Here is a 15,950-nt window from a genome sequence, read left to right as displayed (position 1 = left end):
TTATTAATACCACACACCACAGCTCTTATCAACTTGAGACAAAATTGCATAAACACTTTTAAAACTGGAATTTTAATTTAATACATCTAGAGATAGAAAGTATTAAAAAATAAAATCAGTCAAATAAAAACATTAGATGTATTTGTATATTCTTTTATGAAAAACACTCCAGGAGATATATCGAAGTATGAAAAAAATAAAGCCATATGCACAATACTGTATACAATATGACTTGTCTTAAGAAAACTGTAAATTTGAATAATTTAAGAAGGCTAGATGGATGGATGGGTTGGTGGAGGGATGGATGAGTATTGGTAGGTTATTTTCTGAAACGAGTCATAAGGCACTGTTAATGCCTGGAGAGAGTGGGGTGCTAGAAAATGTCACTTTTCATTTTTTACTTTTCTGTACAATTCAAATTTTTCTAATCAAATTCACATACTACTTTATTTAAGGTCAACAGGGTTCTCTGAGTATTAAGATTATGAGCCATTTCACTTTTCCTTGTAATATCTCTCTATTAAAAACAAAGCCTAATTTTTGAATAAAGAAGAAAATCTAGCATTATGACACATGGTAAGCTTCTGTTTTATAGGCTTCTCTTTTCAGAAGGCTTTCTGATGCATCATTCTTTTACGTTGGGGTATATAAGAGCCAAGAAGGCACAACATTTTGTGATGTTTGTCGAACTGTGTCCTTGACTTCTGGAATGGTATCTGGCACATAGTAAGTGCTGAGAAAATAAGTATTGAATGAGCAAATGAATAAGAACATATCACATTATGGCCAAATTTATATAGTAATGATGTGTATTATAGAATTTTACTCTATTGGCATGTACATAAATATATATGTACAGTTACACTCTTGTATCTGATGTCATTTAAAACATGAATACTGATAAATATTATTTCAAAGTGTATAAGAACAAAGGCATTCAGTTATACTTTGAGGTGTTTGTTATGCCCCGCCCTCCCGTTTTCTGCCTATTCTTAATAAGACTTTATGCATTCGTGCTAGCTATATTTAGTACTCAATCATAATGAAACTCAATGTAAATGTTTAGGGAAGATCAGTACTCTCATCATTTACTTTTTATATTTGTGATTAATAATTCTATCAGTGATTTAAATGGTTGCTACTTTAAAGTTCCTGCAATCACTTACATTAACCATAAAATGCTAATTACTCATTATTAAATATACTCAATTCCTAATTACATATTTAAAATTTGATGACATTTTATAGCTACCTGTTAGTGAAAATCCATTCATAAGCATAAACTATATTGTTTTATTTTAAACATACAGGGGTGTGCATAGATTTATTTTTTCTTTAACTGTCAAAGTGTGTAGAAGTTGCCCTCTACTGGGGAACTAGAAAAGTTATGTTGACATAGATTTTCAATTTCCTTAAAGACTCTTAGTTAAATTCACTGTGATTTACCAAATGACCACTTCCTGCTCTCTGGCACTTTTAAGTTCCAAAGATGTTGAATTGGTTAGCATTAAAAATGCATATCTGATGTGGATATACCTACGGCTATTCCTGAGTGGAAAAGTTGGCTATTCTGTCTTAAAAACCCCTTAGTGACAACACCCATTCAGAAATAATTGTGTAGGAATGAGTCTGCTGAAACATTAAGGGGAATTAGCTGGATATAAATATACAACCCAAACTGAGTCAGGACTCTTTAGAAATTCATCATGAGAATTTTGGGATAAAAGTCTAACTAAGCACTTGAAATGTTTTAGCTAGCCCCTTTGCATTTTCCTGGGTCATAAGGTGAAATTTGATTATGCAGAAATGATTTATCTGTATTGAACTTTTATACCCCCAAAAAAATCACATGATCATAAAATGGCAGGGTCTATTTACCAGTTCTAATAAACTAAGATTGCGTTCTCCCTCACCTCATCAATGCTCTTTCTTCTGCTTCCAGGAATTCTGTCAGGCTTTGAGCAGCACTGCCCTAGAGAGGTTCCGGGTCTAGGATCCATCTTGTTCAGACCCCAGTATTACACTAAATGTTGGGGTTTTTTTATCTCCTGCCCACTGATATTTAATAAAAATACATATGTTATTAAGAAGAAGGCTGTTTAAAATAGACATTAATGGTGGGGCTTGGGTGTGGTCAGGAAAGAAGATTCCCAAAAGTTAGCCTGACTATGAGAATCCTACTGCCCCTGCCTGGAGATGGCGGGGGGTTATGTGGGGCAGTGATGCTCACCTGAGGAGCAGACCTTTCCTGCGGTCTCTGGTTAATCCACCTCCTCCCGACTCAGTCCTCTCTGAGTCATAAAGTTCAGGGCCAGTTTTCTAAGCTGTGGGAATGGCTCTGGCTAAGAAATATTATTGAAACCAGAGTAAATCAGACCATTGATATATGAGACAAGGCAAGTGGAGTGCAGCTGTCTCCATTCATTTTGTCCATCTTTACACTCAGTATTGATCGTCACAGCTAGATCTAACAGCAGTGTGCGCTGTCATTTAGACACATCCAAAAAGAATGGATGAGCTGTGCCAAACCCGTTCATTTCACACGTGTAGACACTCATCTGGGTTTTTTGTTGTTGTTGTTTTATGGTAAAGATCTGTTAAGAGTTTGAACACTAGTTTTGAGTAAGCCATTATTTTGAATGTCTTATTTACGAGAAAATCATTTTACAATTTTCTGGTAGTTTATTTTAACATCTGGAGGCCTGCATTAAAAGCACCTTCCCCAGATCTCCCACGAATCACTTTTCATCGCCTCCCTTCTCTTTCCTCAGTCACCCTCATGCTTTCTCCCTTTCCTCCATCTTCCACACCTCTACCTTGCTTTTGCAAAATTTTGCAAAAGTGTTCTCCCATAGCTTTGTTGGCAATTCATGAGCCTTTCAGAGGGCCTGTTCTGTGCCTTGATTTCCTTTAAAAAACCCTTGTATAGTTTGTTCTGATTTTATCTTTTTTGCTTTATCCATACAATAAATAAATAGTAAAGTGCTGAGGAATAGTTTTCAGGTCTTCTTATGTGAGTTTTCCTCTGCTCAACTGTATTACAGGAGGTGGTGTGGTACCTGAAATCAGGGACTGGGCAGGGAATTTGAGACACTTATTGTGCTAGTCCTAGTGTTTCCACTAACTCCGACGCTGGGTGTGAGAGACACCACCTCCTTGGGCCTTAACTATGCAATCTATAAAGTGAGATAGCAAAGCATCCCTCATACCCCTTTCACCTAGACTTCTCTGGTATCTCTAAATTCTCGAAGTCTTAACCACCATGTGGACACATAATGGTAGAGACCATGGACCCTGGAGCCAGACTATGGCTTGCTTCCCATTCTACTGCCTATTGCTTAGGGATTTTCTGCAATTCTTCTGTCTGTATACCTCAGTTTTTTCCTCTGTAAAATGGAACTCATAATAGCACCGTTCTCCCAAGTGTTTTGAGAGGATGGAATGTGTTCATACATATAAAGAGCATAGGACAATTCCTGACACCTACAGAAAAGGCATTCAAGAAATGTCAACTAATCTCATTATTATTATGAACATAAGGGTTTTAAAGCATTTCAGAAAATGTGTGTTTTTCATCCAATGAACATGCTGCCCCCCGAGGGAAACATTTGTGGACACACATTCATGCATTCATTCGTTCAGCAAAAAAATTTATTGAGTGCCTAGTATGTGCCAGGTACTGTGTGTTACAGGCATCAATGAGAAAAATGTCAAATACACATTAAATCTTTTAAGCCAGTGGATAATAAGTATTCTGTGTTATTCCACTGGCCTGAGAGAGTTACTTGCTGCCTTCTTTTTATATATTCCTATACCCACTGGCAGACTGTATTGTGATATTTGACCCTGTGTTAAATTTATATTACATATTTTATATTGATTTCCTTCAGTCCATTTCCTGAATATCTTTTTAAGTTTCCTACTTCCTCCTTTGCTCTTTTGTTTTTTTCCTAACAGCTTTTCTTCCTTTGGACCCTCTCTTGACCGCTCAGCTTTTGTTTTTGTTCCTTTGGCTAGCATTCTGCCTCCTGGGACTTCAAACAGATTAGCTGTGGTCTCTATAAGCCTCTCTTTTTCTAACTATAAAATTGGGATAATCAATGTACTTATTGAAATTTTAAGTTAGATGATGTTTGCAAAACATGTAGCACAGTTCCTAGCACATATTATACCTTAATCCATGTCGGTTATTGTTAGGATGGTGGTATTTGGCATCACCGCAACAGTGACTCTAAAGCAAGAAATAATACAAGCTCCTGTGTTCAACATCCGTGCCATGGGGAGCGTTGGCTGTCCATTGGGGTATCTAGAAGCATCCCCTTGACATTTTCAGAGAGCTGTGCTTCTTGTGTATACTGTTAGCTGTGCTTCTTGTGTATACTGTTTGCTGTGCTACTAATAATCCTTAATAGGCTGCCACATGTCTTCCCAGGGAAAATAAAACTGGGACAAATAAGGCTGCAGCTGTGTGCCCACAGTGCAGCTCTGCAGGCCAGAATGAACCCTGGGAAATCCTTCCTCAAGCCATGGAAGCTGACATCACCACGAAAGAAACTGTGACTTAATTTCCTTTTGCTGCCTCTTTTAGTCTCACACGTACTCCACAGAGAAACACTTTTATGAAGCTCTTTTGGAAAATTACTTATTGCATGTTAAATCTATAAACTTAGAAGACATTTATATGAAAGAGTCTTGGAAAACACAGAAAATTCCCACATCCATCTCACTTTGGGCTTTAATTGAATTTTGAATTGTTCTTGTCACTTTTAATCTGGATTTTTTTAAAAAGCCAAGTTAATTGTTCATAGTTTTAATACAGGTCTATGAATTCACATAGTCTGAAAAGATTCACTTTTTTCAGGTAAAAAGTAATAAGAGAAGTCATGAGTTTCAATACTGTTGTTCAACTTTATCATTTATCACTATATTATTCTTTCTAGTTAGTAATGTACATGGTATTCCTCTTTTGTGTTCTTGTGTTTATTCTTTTTTTCTTATGTAACTCTGAATATTTGGACCCTAAACCCCCCACATTCTGCCTGTTATTCAGCATCCTTTATTTACTCCCACCCCCCACCCCCGGCCCTTCCCTTTGTGTCCATCATCTTTGGCAAAGAGAACCATCTTCCAATTAGAAATAGTAAAGTAAATATTGTCAAAAGGAAAGTATGCTCAAGATAAGCAGACTCTATCTGCTGGCCCAGACAAATTACTTCACAGGGCCTTGAAAAAACTAACATTTGGGATTGCTGAATCACTATCTTTGACAAATCATAAAGAAAAAGAATAGAATCAGTAGCTGGACATGTGCAAATGTCACTGCAAACATCAGAAAGAGAAAGAAAGTAGATTTTATACACTACTAAATGGTCATTTGTTTGCAGTCTAGAGAAAAATTGAAGAATGGGCAATTAAGTAGTGTGTTATAAGCAGTTACAAAGGAACATGCTGTGATGCTTAGAAAGCAGTGAGCATTCATAAAAAACCAGGTCCCTAAAAGTAAAAGTTTCTTTATTGTAATTGCTAATCCAAAATAATACTTTAGAGCTGGGTTCAAACTACAGCCCTTGGGCCAAATTTGAGCATGACCATTGTTTATTTATTGTCTTTGGCTGCTTTCTAGCCATAATAGCAGAGGTGAGTAATTGCAAAAGTCAGTATGGGCAGCAAAGCCTGGAATGATTGTCTGGCTCTATACGGAAAAGGTTGGCCTACCCCTGCTCTGGAGTCTGAATCAGTTCATTTTGAATTCTAATGTGCCTACCAGTTACCTAGAAATCTTGTTTAAAATGCAGATGATGGTCCAGTAGGTCTGGGTGGGGTCGGATTCGGCAGTGTGGCTGGTCCACAACCACATGCAACCTAGTGAGGATCCAGATTTCAGAAAGACATTTAGTAAATCCCCCCAGAGAGAGAGAGAGAGCGAGAAAGAATGATGAGTTGGAAGTCACTTCCATGGGTTAGACTCTTACTTATTTGAATCATAGTGTCCAAGGATCAATGTCATCTTGGAGATAAGTTTTCTGGGTCATTTAAAAGTAATCTTCTCGGGCCGGCCGAGTGGCTCAGCTGGTTAAGAGCTTGCTTGGGACACCAGCTCTGAGCAGCAGGGCTGCGGTTCAGATCCCACATTGAGGGCCAGTGACGCTCTCCCTCTACAACTAAGATGCTGAACAACAGTTCAACCTGGAGCTGGGCTGCTGTGAGTTGCCGGCAACAGCGTAGGCTGCAGCAGGGCTGCAATGGGCTGCCGTGAGCTACGTGAGTGGCCTGCAGCCAGCGTGAGCGGCCGGCAGCCAGTGTGAGCTACCGGGAGTCGCTGTGAGCCGCCTACCAATGACCGGCGACCGATAGCCTCATCTGGGAAGAGCACAATGATCATACCAATATGGACCAGTGAAGTGACGTCCTCCACAACGAGACTGAAGAACAAAACAGCATTTGTCTACCTGTCTGTTCCCCTTCCCCAATTCTCTAACGCTGTTCCCCTCCCCCCAATTCCCCAATAAAATCTTTACAAAAAACAAAAACAAAAATAAAAACACAATTGCTTGTTAATTACTAAAAAAATAATAATAATCTTCTCATTATAATTTCCTTGTTTAAGGACATTGGCTCAGTGATGATATTTGAAGGGAGTAATAATGAGCCTGAGAACATAAATGTTGAGATGACCAATAACAAGAGGGTTGCTCTGCTAAACATTTTCTCTGTCAGAAGACAATTCTCCAGGTGTCTCTCACATTTCTGTGCATCTTGTGAGCAGGCTCTGACTGCCCATGGTTCCCAACTAGTTTTTCAAGGATGAACAGCCTTGAAAGACAGAAATAGTATCTCCCTCTGGAGCAAAGGGCAGGTTTGCTTGTGACCTTGGAAGGTACAGATAGTATCTCCCTCCAAAGCAAAGTGCAGGCCTACTTTCTGCCCATTATAAAAGGCTTGGATTCCTTAACCTCATAATCCCTTCCTGTAATGCAACTCAGTGTATGTGCAGGCATCTATCTGAGCCCGTCTGCACCTCCCCCTTAACTCGGGGGCAAGGGGAACTTAGGCCAACATCACGCTTAGGCTTCTTGCTCAGCTGTGAGTAACAAAGTCCTTTGGCTCTGACCCAGGAGACTTGTGTCTTCTTCTGGTGTCCAGGAAATGGTGGCAGGCTAATTTGTTATCTTCAAAGTATGGAAAAACCTCAGCACCTTCACAGTTTTAGAGACCCTCTTCCATTAGTCACAGCACAGGTTTCCAATCACTGACTTTCCCCTTTCTCTGAAACTGTCTTCCCCTCATTTTAGTAAAACTCTTTACTTTGTACTTAATATAATAGAAAATAGAAGCTCTGAGATGAGAGTTCCTTCAGCTCTCTGACGTCAAGCATACAAGTCTATCTTCATCTCTACCTAATTTATCTTTTTCTCTCCTTGTACAATGAGAAGGTGCGAAACCCTCCAGTTGTGCACTTTTGCCTCCTCAGGTATAATCGGTACAATCCTCTTTACGAAATCTCCATCCCCCTGTCCCCTCTTGGCACTTTTCTGTAAATTTTTTAAATCTTCAAGTTTCTCCTTTTGAAACAAAGCAAACAATACAGTCTTCAAAGACAACCCCAAGGGCTTTACAGAAACTTCTCTGGGTTTTATGTAAAATTCACTTCAAAATGGCTGAAGTCTTACATGCCTAGGCTTTGGAATCCTTTTCCCCGCAGCACCCATGATGCCTGATGCATCGTTAGTGCTCAATAAATGTTTGTTTAATTAAATGTATGTCACTGAGACAAGCCAGCTACTGTTCCTGCAATGGGATCACCACAATCCAGGAGTACATCCTTAGCTTTGCAGACTCCGAGACTCACTATCATTAGCACAGGCCAGTGTAGCTGTGTCATGGAAGACTGGTGCCAGCTACTCAGTGTGGTCTCTCTTCTTATCAGAAACCCTACTTGGAAAACAAAGTTATTATTCAGCGTTTTCTCGGCAAGCGTGGACTCAGACCAGAGAGAATTGACTGGATGTTTTCAGTGGCTGGTGTTCTCTAGCCGTAATAGGCTGATGCAACTGTCTTTACTGTAGTACCCTGTGCCTGGTAAATCAGCTAGAATGTGCACGTCAGCGCCTCTTCCCCTGACAGAGATGTGGACACACTGAGGCACTTCCTCTGTGAAGGCCCAGGTTTAAAGAGGAAAATACAGAAAGAGGAGCAGAAAGAGGCCCCCGCCGACCAGTCAACCACCACTTTCCTGCCAAAGGCCCTTTGCTAGGCTCCCAATGCCTCTTTCTTTCTTCTATACAGTTTACTCAACTACGTATTTTGACATCCATGTTTATCAACTCGTCTTCTCTGAAGACCATCTACCCTGATCATTTTGTTTAAATGTAGTTGTCTCCAAAATGCCCCTTTATAGTTTATTTAGGAAGTGCTGGCCAGTCTCACTCATGACATATCGGTTTGACATAATTTCATTCTGGAGGAATAAAACTTTTAACTTTTTAAGATACCACTGTATGCTGACAACAGGACAAAATGCAAAGATAACCTGGGAATTTTAGTTGGTGTTAATCTTCCTTTTCTTTTTAAGTGATCTTTGCATCAAATGTAAATACAAGGTTCAGAGTCACAAAATTGTCAAAATATAATTTTCAAGAGTTGAAAATATGACTTTCTTACAAATATATTGGGTCATCGGGAAAGTCATGACGTATTTTTCTATGATTTTCAATGCAGAATTGCATCATGACTTTCCCGATGACCCAATAGAATGAACACATGTCAAACATTTGTTTAACGGAATCATGAGAGAACCAGCAGGATGGTAAAGTTGGTTTCAAGGAGATTATAGAAACGGGGGTTATACAGTCCATCAGAAAAGCGTACCATAAGTTAAGTTAGAGATGAAACCGGCTAATCCCTACTGGTAATGAAAACCATAACCGTTGGTGGTTATTTTTTCTACCAGACAGAAATTATTTCTGTCTCTACTGGACAAAACTTCATAATTTCACCTGGAATTTCACAGTCTGGGCCCTGATCAACAGTAAATAGTAGTCAAACGATGGCGTATCCCTCTAGGTAATTAAATACCCCTTGGACTGGCCTGTTAGACCATACTCAGGGATGACATTGAAAGGACAGGCAGTCCTCTTTGGCCTTATTTCCAAGTTTTGGTCCGTTTTTATTAAGCGAGCGCCCCGTGGACTCTGAATTAATCGGGATGAGATAATGGCTGGGGGACGGCACAGGCCGGTCCCACCCCACCCCCACCCCCCACCCACCCCGGGGAGGAACAGTGGGAGGGCCTGAGGACTTTTAGCTTGGAGAAGACTTCTGTGGGGACCCAAATGCTCACCTCATCATTACTCTTAAAATACAGCCCTGAGGACACAGTGTTAAGAATGCAGAGCTTTTATTTCCACTATTTAAAAGCAGCAGTTAAAAGCCATCACAAGGAAAGAGTGTAAGACGCGCCCTGAGTTGCTCCGAGGGGAAGATGGGGCAGCGGTGGAAGTAGTTTGGGATCAGTTAAGAGCTTCCTCCTTGTCCGAGAACTTCCGCCAGGGCCGTGTGTGTCTGAGAGTAAAAAGGGTGGCTCCCTGCGGGATCTCTGGCAAAGGTGCAGGTGTCACGCCGCAGGCACAGAGCAAGTGAGGGAGATGGTCAGAGACTGTCACACTTCTGGTGAGAACTGGACCAGGGTAGGTCTAAGATCCCTTGCAATCCCTTTACAGATTCTGCCATTCTGTAAAAACTGAGTGATTGCCTTTTAATTAAAAAACAAAAAGCATCTTTTCCAAGGCTTAACATTCAGTATCCTGGAGACAGAAGCCTAGGAAGTCAGTGTTAGTATCTGTGTGATCACAATAGTTGCAGCAAATCCTTTTGATAACATTTTCTGTTAAAATTTTTTAAAAATGATATTTCACTTCAGTTTTGCCCATTTTACAAGTCCTACTGTTGAGAGAAGTGCATTCGCAGTTTTGTTGTTGTTTTTGTTGTTATTGGGGGGGGGTTGGGATTTGTATTTTAATGTGACTCAATCTCAGTGTCTCAGATTTGACACCTTTTTTTTTCCCTTTCCACTAAAGTCATTGAAATATATTCACCCAGTCGTTCACATCAGAGGTGTAAATGGATTTTCTGAAGGTTTTTTAAGAGACAATCAAAGCCAGTCACTCTGTGACTTGAATTCTTCAGGTGTTGCAATCAGAAAGCGTAACACACCATCCCAATTGCAAAGATGCTAAAACTATGTCTTGACCTTGAATCTGCAAGGAGGAAGGTAACATCTTTTGCTAGAAGTGTTCCTCCGCCGCCTCTTGGTTTTGTCCATTTGTATAGGATTTACTTGGGAAAGAGAAAGAAGAAGGAATCAAATTGAGTCTTCAGAGCCTGAGAGAAAATAACATGTTTATTTGACTTGCCAGCTTCCCATGATTGTTGTGGTTACAGTTTAAATTTTTAGGTCACCCTTTTTATCACTGATATTTGCAGAAAAACTGACTTTAAAACCATGTATCAGCCATGTCACACAAAGGCTCATTCCTCAATTTGTTTCACGTCATCAAAAAGGCAAGAGTTTGAAGCTCCTCTCAGGCTTACTCTTAAAATATAGCCCTGAGGAAATAGGGTAAGATTTCAAAGATTTTATTTACACATTCAGGATCACAGGCTCTAGAGTCAAGGAGAGAGATTGAATTCCCGGCATTGCTTCTTCCTACTTCACTCAGTGTCTCTGAGACTCAGTTTCCTTTCCTAGTAGATGGGGAAATAATAGTAACTACCTCACACGGTTGTTGTGAGATAACATACACATAACAAGTCCTCAGCACATCATCTGACATAAGGACTCCCTCAGTACTAGCTATTATTATTTCAGTAATAATTCTAACGACTTCACCAAAATTTTCATTATGGAACTCCTATCTGGATTCATGGCATCATGGCTGACTCCTTTCCTAACATAACTGAAAAGCAAATTTCAGCATTATATAACAATTCATTTTTAGTAAATGAACTCGAACAGCTATTTTTTAAGGAAATAACAAGGATTCTTGAATCCAGAATTAGAAAATACATCCCATTTGCTAAGAAGTTTTTCATATTTCAGAAACAAATATCCTTGGAAGAGCTGCAAAGAAACTATTGTGTCTCAGTGAATATACACTTGAAATATTCAGTTAGGGTAACCTGCAGATAATAGTGTTCTGCCTTCCAGAAAAAGGTAATCTCTACGAATTGGTTATCAACTTCAGACCAACTCCAGACAGCAGCTAATCACTGCGTATATGCCAAAGCAGGACTCTGTAGAAAACTGTAGTGGTTGCGGAAATCTGCTATAGTGAGGTCCATTCTGGATTTGGAGCTAGACAAAGCAGGCTCAAGTCCAGATTCTACCATGTATTTGCTGTGTGACTTTGGGCTGGTTGCTTGGTTTTTCTGAACCTGTTTTCTCATCTATAAAATGGGGCTATTATGTAACTTAATCCCTTCAAAAGGGGAGGGTCAATTTTTTAAATGTGCGTAAAAGTGCTGAAGCAAAATACCATTGATGATACTGGTATTATTAGTAATACAATTACTATTCCACTACTGCGAAGGAAAATAAATAGGCACCAGTAAGTACATGGGTCCCCATATACTACATATGACAGCAGTGTGGCTTCGACTCCTCAAATACAAGACAAATGTCCCCAGAGTAGTGACAATGTTCAACTTTTTTCCTGGGTGAAAACCCTTATCACAGTTATCATACCTTATTTCTCAGAAATGTCACTAGTGTTATTGATATTCCAAAATTAACATTAATTTAAGTTTATATATTTTTTATCTGAATTTAGGTGAATTGATAGGTAACAAAGGTAAAACTGGTTATTTTATAAGCTAAGTCAAATCCGTTCTCCATATACTAAATTATTTACCAACTCATTGTACCCTCGCTTTAAGTTCTTCAGTAGTTTGCCATTGTTGATAGGATCAGCTCCAAGCTCCCCATTCTGGTGACAGGGTGTGAGGCGACCTGCTCCCTGGTCCATCCCCTTTCCACTTGCCTTCCCACCCTGCTCGAAGTCAGATCTGTGTGAATTCCTTTCCCTCTTCCTGGAATATCTGTACCCCCTTCCTGCTGGGTCGGCTTTCATTAATTCTTCTAATTAATAGAACAGTGTCAGGCATATAAATGTGTGTGTGTGTGTGTGTGTGTGTGTGTGTGTGTAGTTGTCAGAAAAGTCATGACGCATTTTTGCAACGAAAAACATAGAAAAATACATCATGACTTTTCCGACAACCCAATATATATAGATAGATATAGATATAGATATAGATATCTATATATATATAGAGAGAGAGAGCCAAAAAAATTTATACACATTTTAAGAAAGGAAAAAAACTGTATTAAAATTACGCTGATGGTAACCGCTTTAAGCACCTCTTGTAAATGGAGAAGTCAAACTTGACTTGCATTCATCTTCTGTTATTGGTATATATTGAGTATTACAATTTTAATAAAGGTTTTTCCTTTCTTAAAATGTATATGCATTTTTTTGCACTCTCTGCATGTACAAATATATATATATTCATTTATATATATGTATGTGCATATATATACACATATGTATGTGTGTATAATAAATGTTTAAACAAGTTGACTTGAAATCAGCTGCGTCTCACATAGACTGAAACAGACAGATATTTTCATTTCCACATGACCTTGTAAAGTTAGAAATTCCTCATAAAGCCTGAATGTTTTCCATATCATTGAGGGAGAGTAGCTCTTAAATGTTATTTTGGCATTTTGCATATTTAGCTTTCCTAAATGTGCTGATGACAACCTGTTTCATAGAGACCAATGGAGTTGATAAGCCACGATACATGTTTTAATAAATAGATTTTTTAAATAACACTTAAATTAAAATGTTGTATTTCCCATTGCCAATTGCAAAAGTCTGCACACTACAAAAGCATTTAGTCTATTATTTAACGGTAAAACAAGCCTGTGTGTGAATATTGGCATGCATATATGCCTAAGAAAGTCACAATGGCAATGTTTATATGGTAAGCCAGTTCCTCTTAGGCCACAGCCAAAAGAATTCAGTTACTGTAATGACAGAGGGACTTTATGAAGGATTTCTTTTCCCAAAAGTAATGAAGTATACCATACATAGGTCGTGGGCACTGTCTGTCATGGGTATTCTGTCTGTCTGTCTGTCTGTCTGTCTGTCTGTCTGTCTCTCTCACCCACAACACACACCACACACCCCCACACCCCCACCCCCACATACACACAGACTCTGGCATTCAGAAATCCCAAGTAGAATTCATTAATGAAAATATGAAATGCTTTTCCTTGTAGAAATCATAATGAAATGCTGAGAGGTAAAGGAAGAACTAAGGGGCAAGTAATCATCTCCTGCCTTGCACTGAAATCTGTCATGTTAACTTCCAACTCCAACACCTCGTTTTAAAGATTTACCTTCAAGAAACCTGAAAGCTTGTATCCTGCCTCATCGACAACAGCCTCAAACGGTTCCTTGTCATCACAGAAAACAAATCTTTTGCTCCTTCCTGCCTAGGGGAGGCAGAGGGACCGAGGTGGTCCTAGGTGGCTGAATTAGATGAAAGACTTGCCTTCCACCATGGAGACATGGAGTCTAATCAAGTGAAATGAGTTTTGAGATCCCAGCTCATTTCCTAGGGGAGATCCGTTCGCATTACAAAATCACAGCGTCTCATTCATCACAACTGACGTGGTCTGTGCTCAGGAGAGGACCCCAACTGGGACGAAACCACCTGTCTTCTCTTGAAAGGGGGCACTTTATCCGAGTTAGAGTTGAAAGCCTTGGAGTGCGGAAGCTTGCCAGCTTCCACCCGAGTGATGCACAGGCGACGGGGAAGGCAACGGAAGTTTTACAAATGGAAGACGAGTTTAAGAAGATTGGTGCTTGTAGTTTTAAGGATGCCAAACACGAGTACTGTCATAAAGATGCTAACGCATGATGGTGGGGAGAGCCAACATTGGGGCTCCCTCTTCTTTATTTCTTAGGTTTTATTCACCCTCTGTCGGGCGCAATGCAAAAGTTAAGAGTTGGGGCACAATGCATCTACTAGATGCGTGTATGATGTTTATTTATTTATTTATTTAAATTGCAAATGAAGGAAAATAACATGTAAGCATGCTTATTATTTATTCAGAATGAAATTTTAATTTGCCACAAAGTAAAAAACAATATATGTTTATTACATAAATTCAGTATAAAAATCAACAGAAATTCAAAGCAATCTGTGAGATCAGTTGCACCTGACGGAGGGCTAAACAGAATTGAGAAGGAGAGCATTTCCATGCATCAGTGTTTAAAATGACAAGGTATCCTGATTTCTGTGCTGATAAATGATCATCATCTTTTTTATGTCTTTCAGGGCATCGTGATAACACCCCTGCTACTGCTGCTTTTTGTGAGTATTTTGATGGTGTCTTTACTACCTTTTATTAAAAGCCATCTACAACCCTTTAAGAAAAGTCATTAGAATGAAATTGAAATCTGAATCCTTTTGTAAGATGTGGCATCACATTTTGAGCAGTTCTTCCAGTTGAGCTGTACCAAGTAATAACATGTGGACACAGAGACTCTCTGGTTCATGGTCCAAGGACAGCACCAAGACCCAGTTATTAGGTCTCCAACTCTTGGCTAAATCATTAATTATTACAAATGATTGACCTGTGATGTAGGTCACAAACATGCTGCTCTTTATTTTCTCATTAGTAAAAACTAAAGTGATTACTAGTGACCCAGTGTTTGATAAAAGGAGCCTTGAACCAGGGAACCGGAGGAAGCTTAGATTCCAAGGCCAGTACTGATAGTAACTGGCCTCCTCGCTTTGTGGAATCCTGCCTCAATTTTCTCATCTGTAGAATGGGAAACCATAATCCCTACCCCAGACTTCCTCCCGGGGATAATGAAATGTGCTTTAGAAAGAAGAAGTACCAGCTACTGGCTAACTGAACCAAAATTGTTCTGAAAATAAGAAATGCTAATTACCTGTCTTATTTCCTTTGGCACTGTGCATATGAGAATTTAGATGAAAGATTATAATAGAAATGAATGTTATCGCATGCTGAGAAAAGCATATGTAATCATGAATGATACCTAAAATATTTTATGAACAGTGCATTTTTCATACACGCGTCTCCCAAATATAAGTCACCTCACCCAGCTCTAAAACGGAGTGTGGATGTTTTTCTGGGAGTGAAATGCAGCTGTTTGATTAGCACTGTTTGTCAGTGAGGTAAAACTATGGGGAAAATTTATTTAATTATGGTGTAATTACCCAAGTTGCAATTCAATTAGAGTAATAGAGTGAGGGACCTCATTTCTTACAAGCTGTGTAGGAAGTGGAGAGGGCGAAATATACTACTAAACAGGTGGATTCTGCATCTTTCATGAAAGACATTACCTTCAGGTAATAAACCTTAGCCTTACCATCCCTTCTGAAGTGCCAGCACCATTCTGACAAGGTAAGAAGCGTCAGATATTCAGATGACCTCCTTCAGTGTAACCTTGTTAACTTTGACTTCACCAATTCAGAATTTGCAGTGAGCCAACTTGAACTTGAACTGAATATTGCTTTGTGTTCATTTGGAAGACAAGACTTGGTATCTGCTCGCTAGATGTGAAGTACTGGGATCGTCCCTTAGTGTTTTTTCCAGGACCTGGGTTCTCAGTTGCCCAGGAGCAGCTGTCAGCAGGAGCAAGATGCAGGCCAGTCTGAGGGCCCCACCTGCAGTGGGTCTGAGAGCTAGTATAGAGCCAGGCGTCTAGTCAGTGTGTAGTGGATGGCTGTGTAGCCTCGGTCGTCTTCATTGCAGAAGAAATGGAGAGTGGCATCTCTTACTCATGTGACCCTTAAGAAAATCAGGGAGAAGTCACAGCTACAACGAGGGGGCTGAGACCTAGGGTGGCACTTTT

General features: G+C 39.5%; 1 protein-coding gene across 1 annotated transcript in view; it reads left to right on the top strand.

The window, feature by feature from the left end:
• SLC10A7 (solute carrier family 10 member 7) overlaps nucleotides 1-15,950 on the top strand; it is a 226,933-nt gene that overhangs the window by 149,643 nt on the left and 61,340 nt on the right. The window contains exon 6 of the mRNA XM_019661351.1: nucleotides 14,404-14,439. Coding sequence (XP_019516896.1) covers nucleotides 14,404-14,439 — 36 coding nt within the window. The remainder of the gene's footprint in view (nucleotides 1-14,403; nucleotides 14,440-15,950) is intronic.

The sequence above is a fragment of the Hipposideros armiger genome, unplaced genomic scaffold (assembly GCF_001890085.2).
Source record: "Hipposideros armiger isolate ML-2016 unplaced genomic scaffold, ASM189008v1 scaffold_346, whole genome shotgun sequence".
NCBI classification, from domain to species: Eukaryota; Metazoa; Chordata; class Mammalia; order Chiroptera; family Hipposideridae; genus Hipposideros; species Hipposideros armiger.
This window is presented reverse-complemented; position numbering and strand designations above follow the sequence as displayed.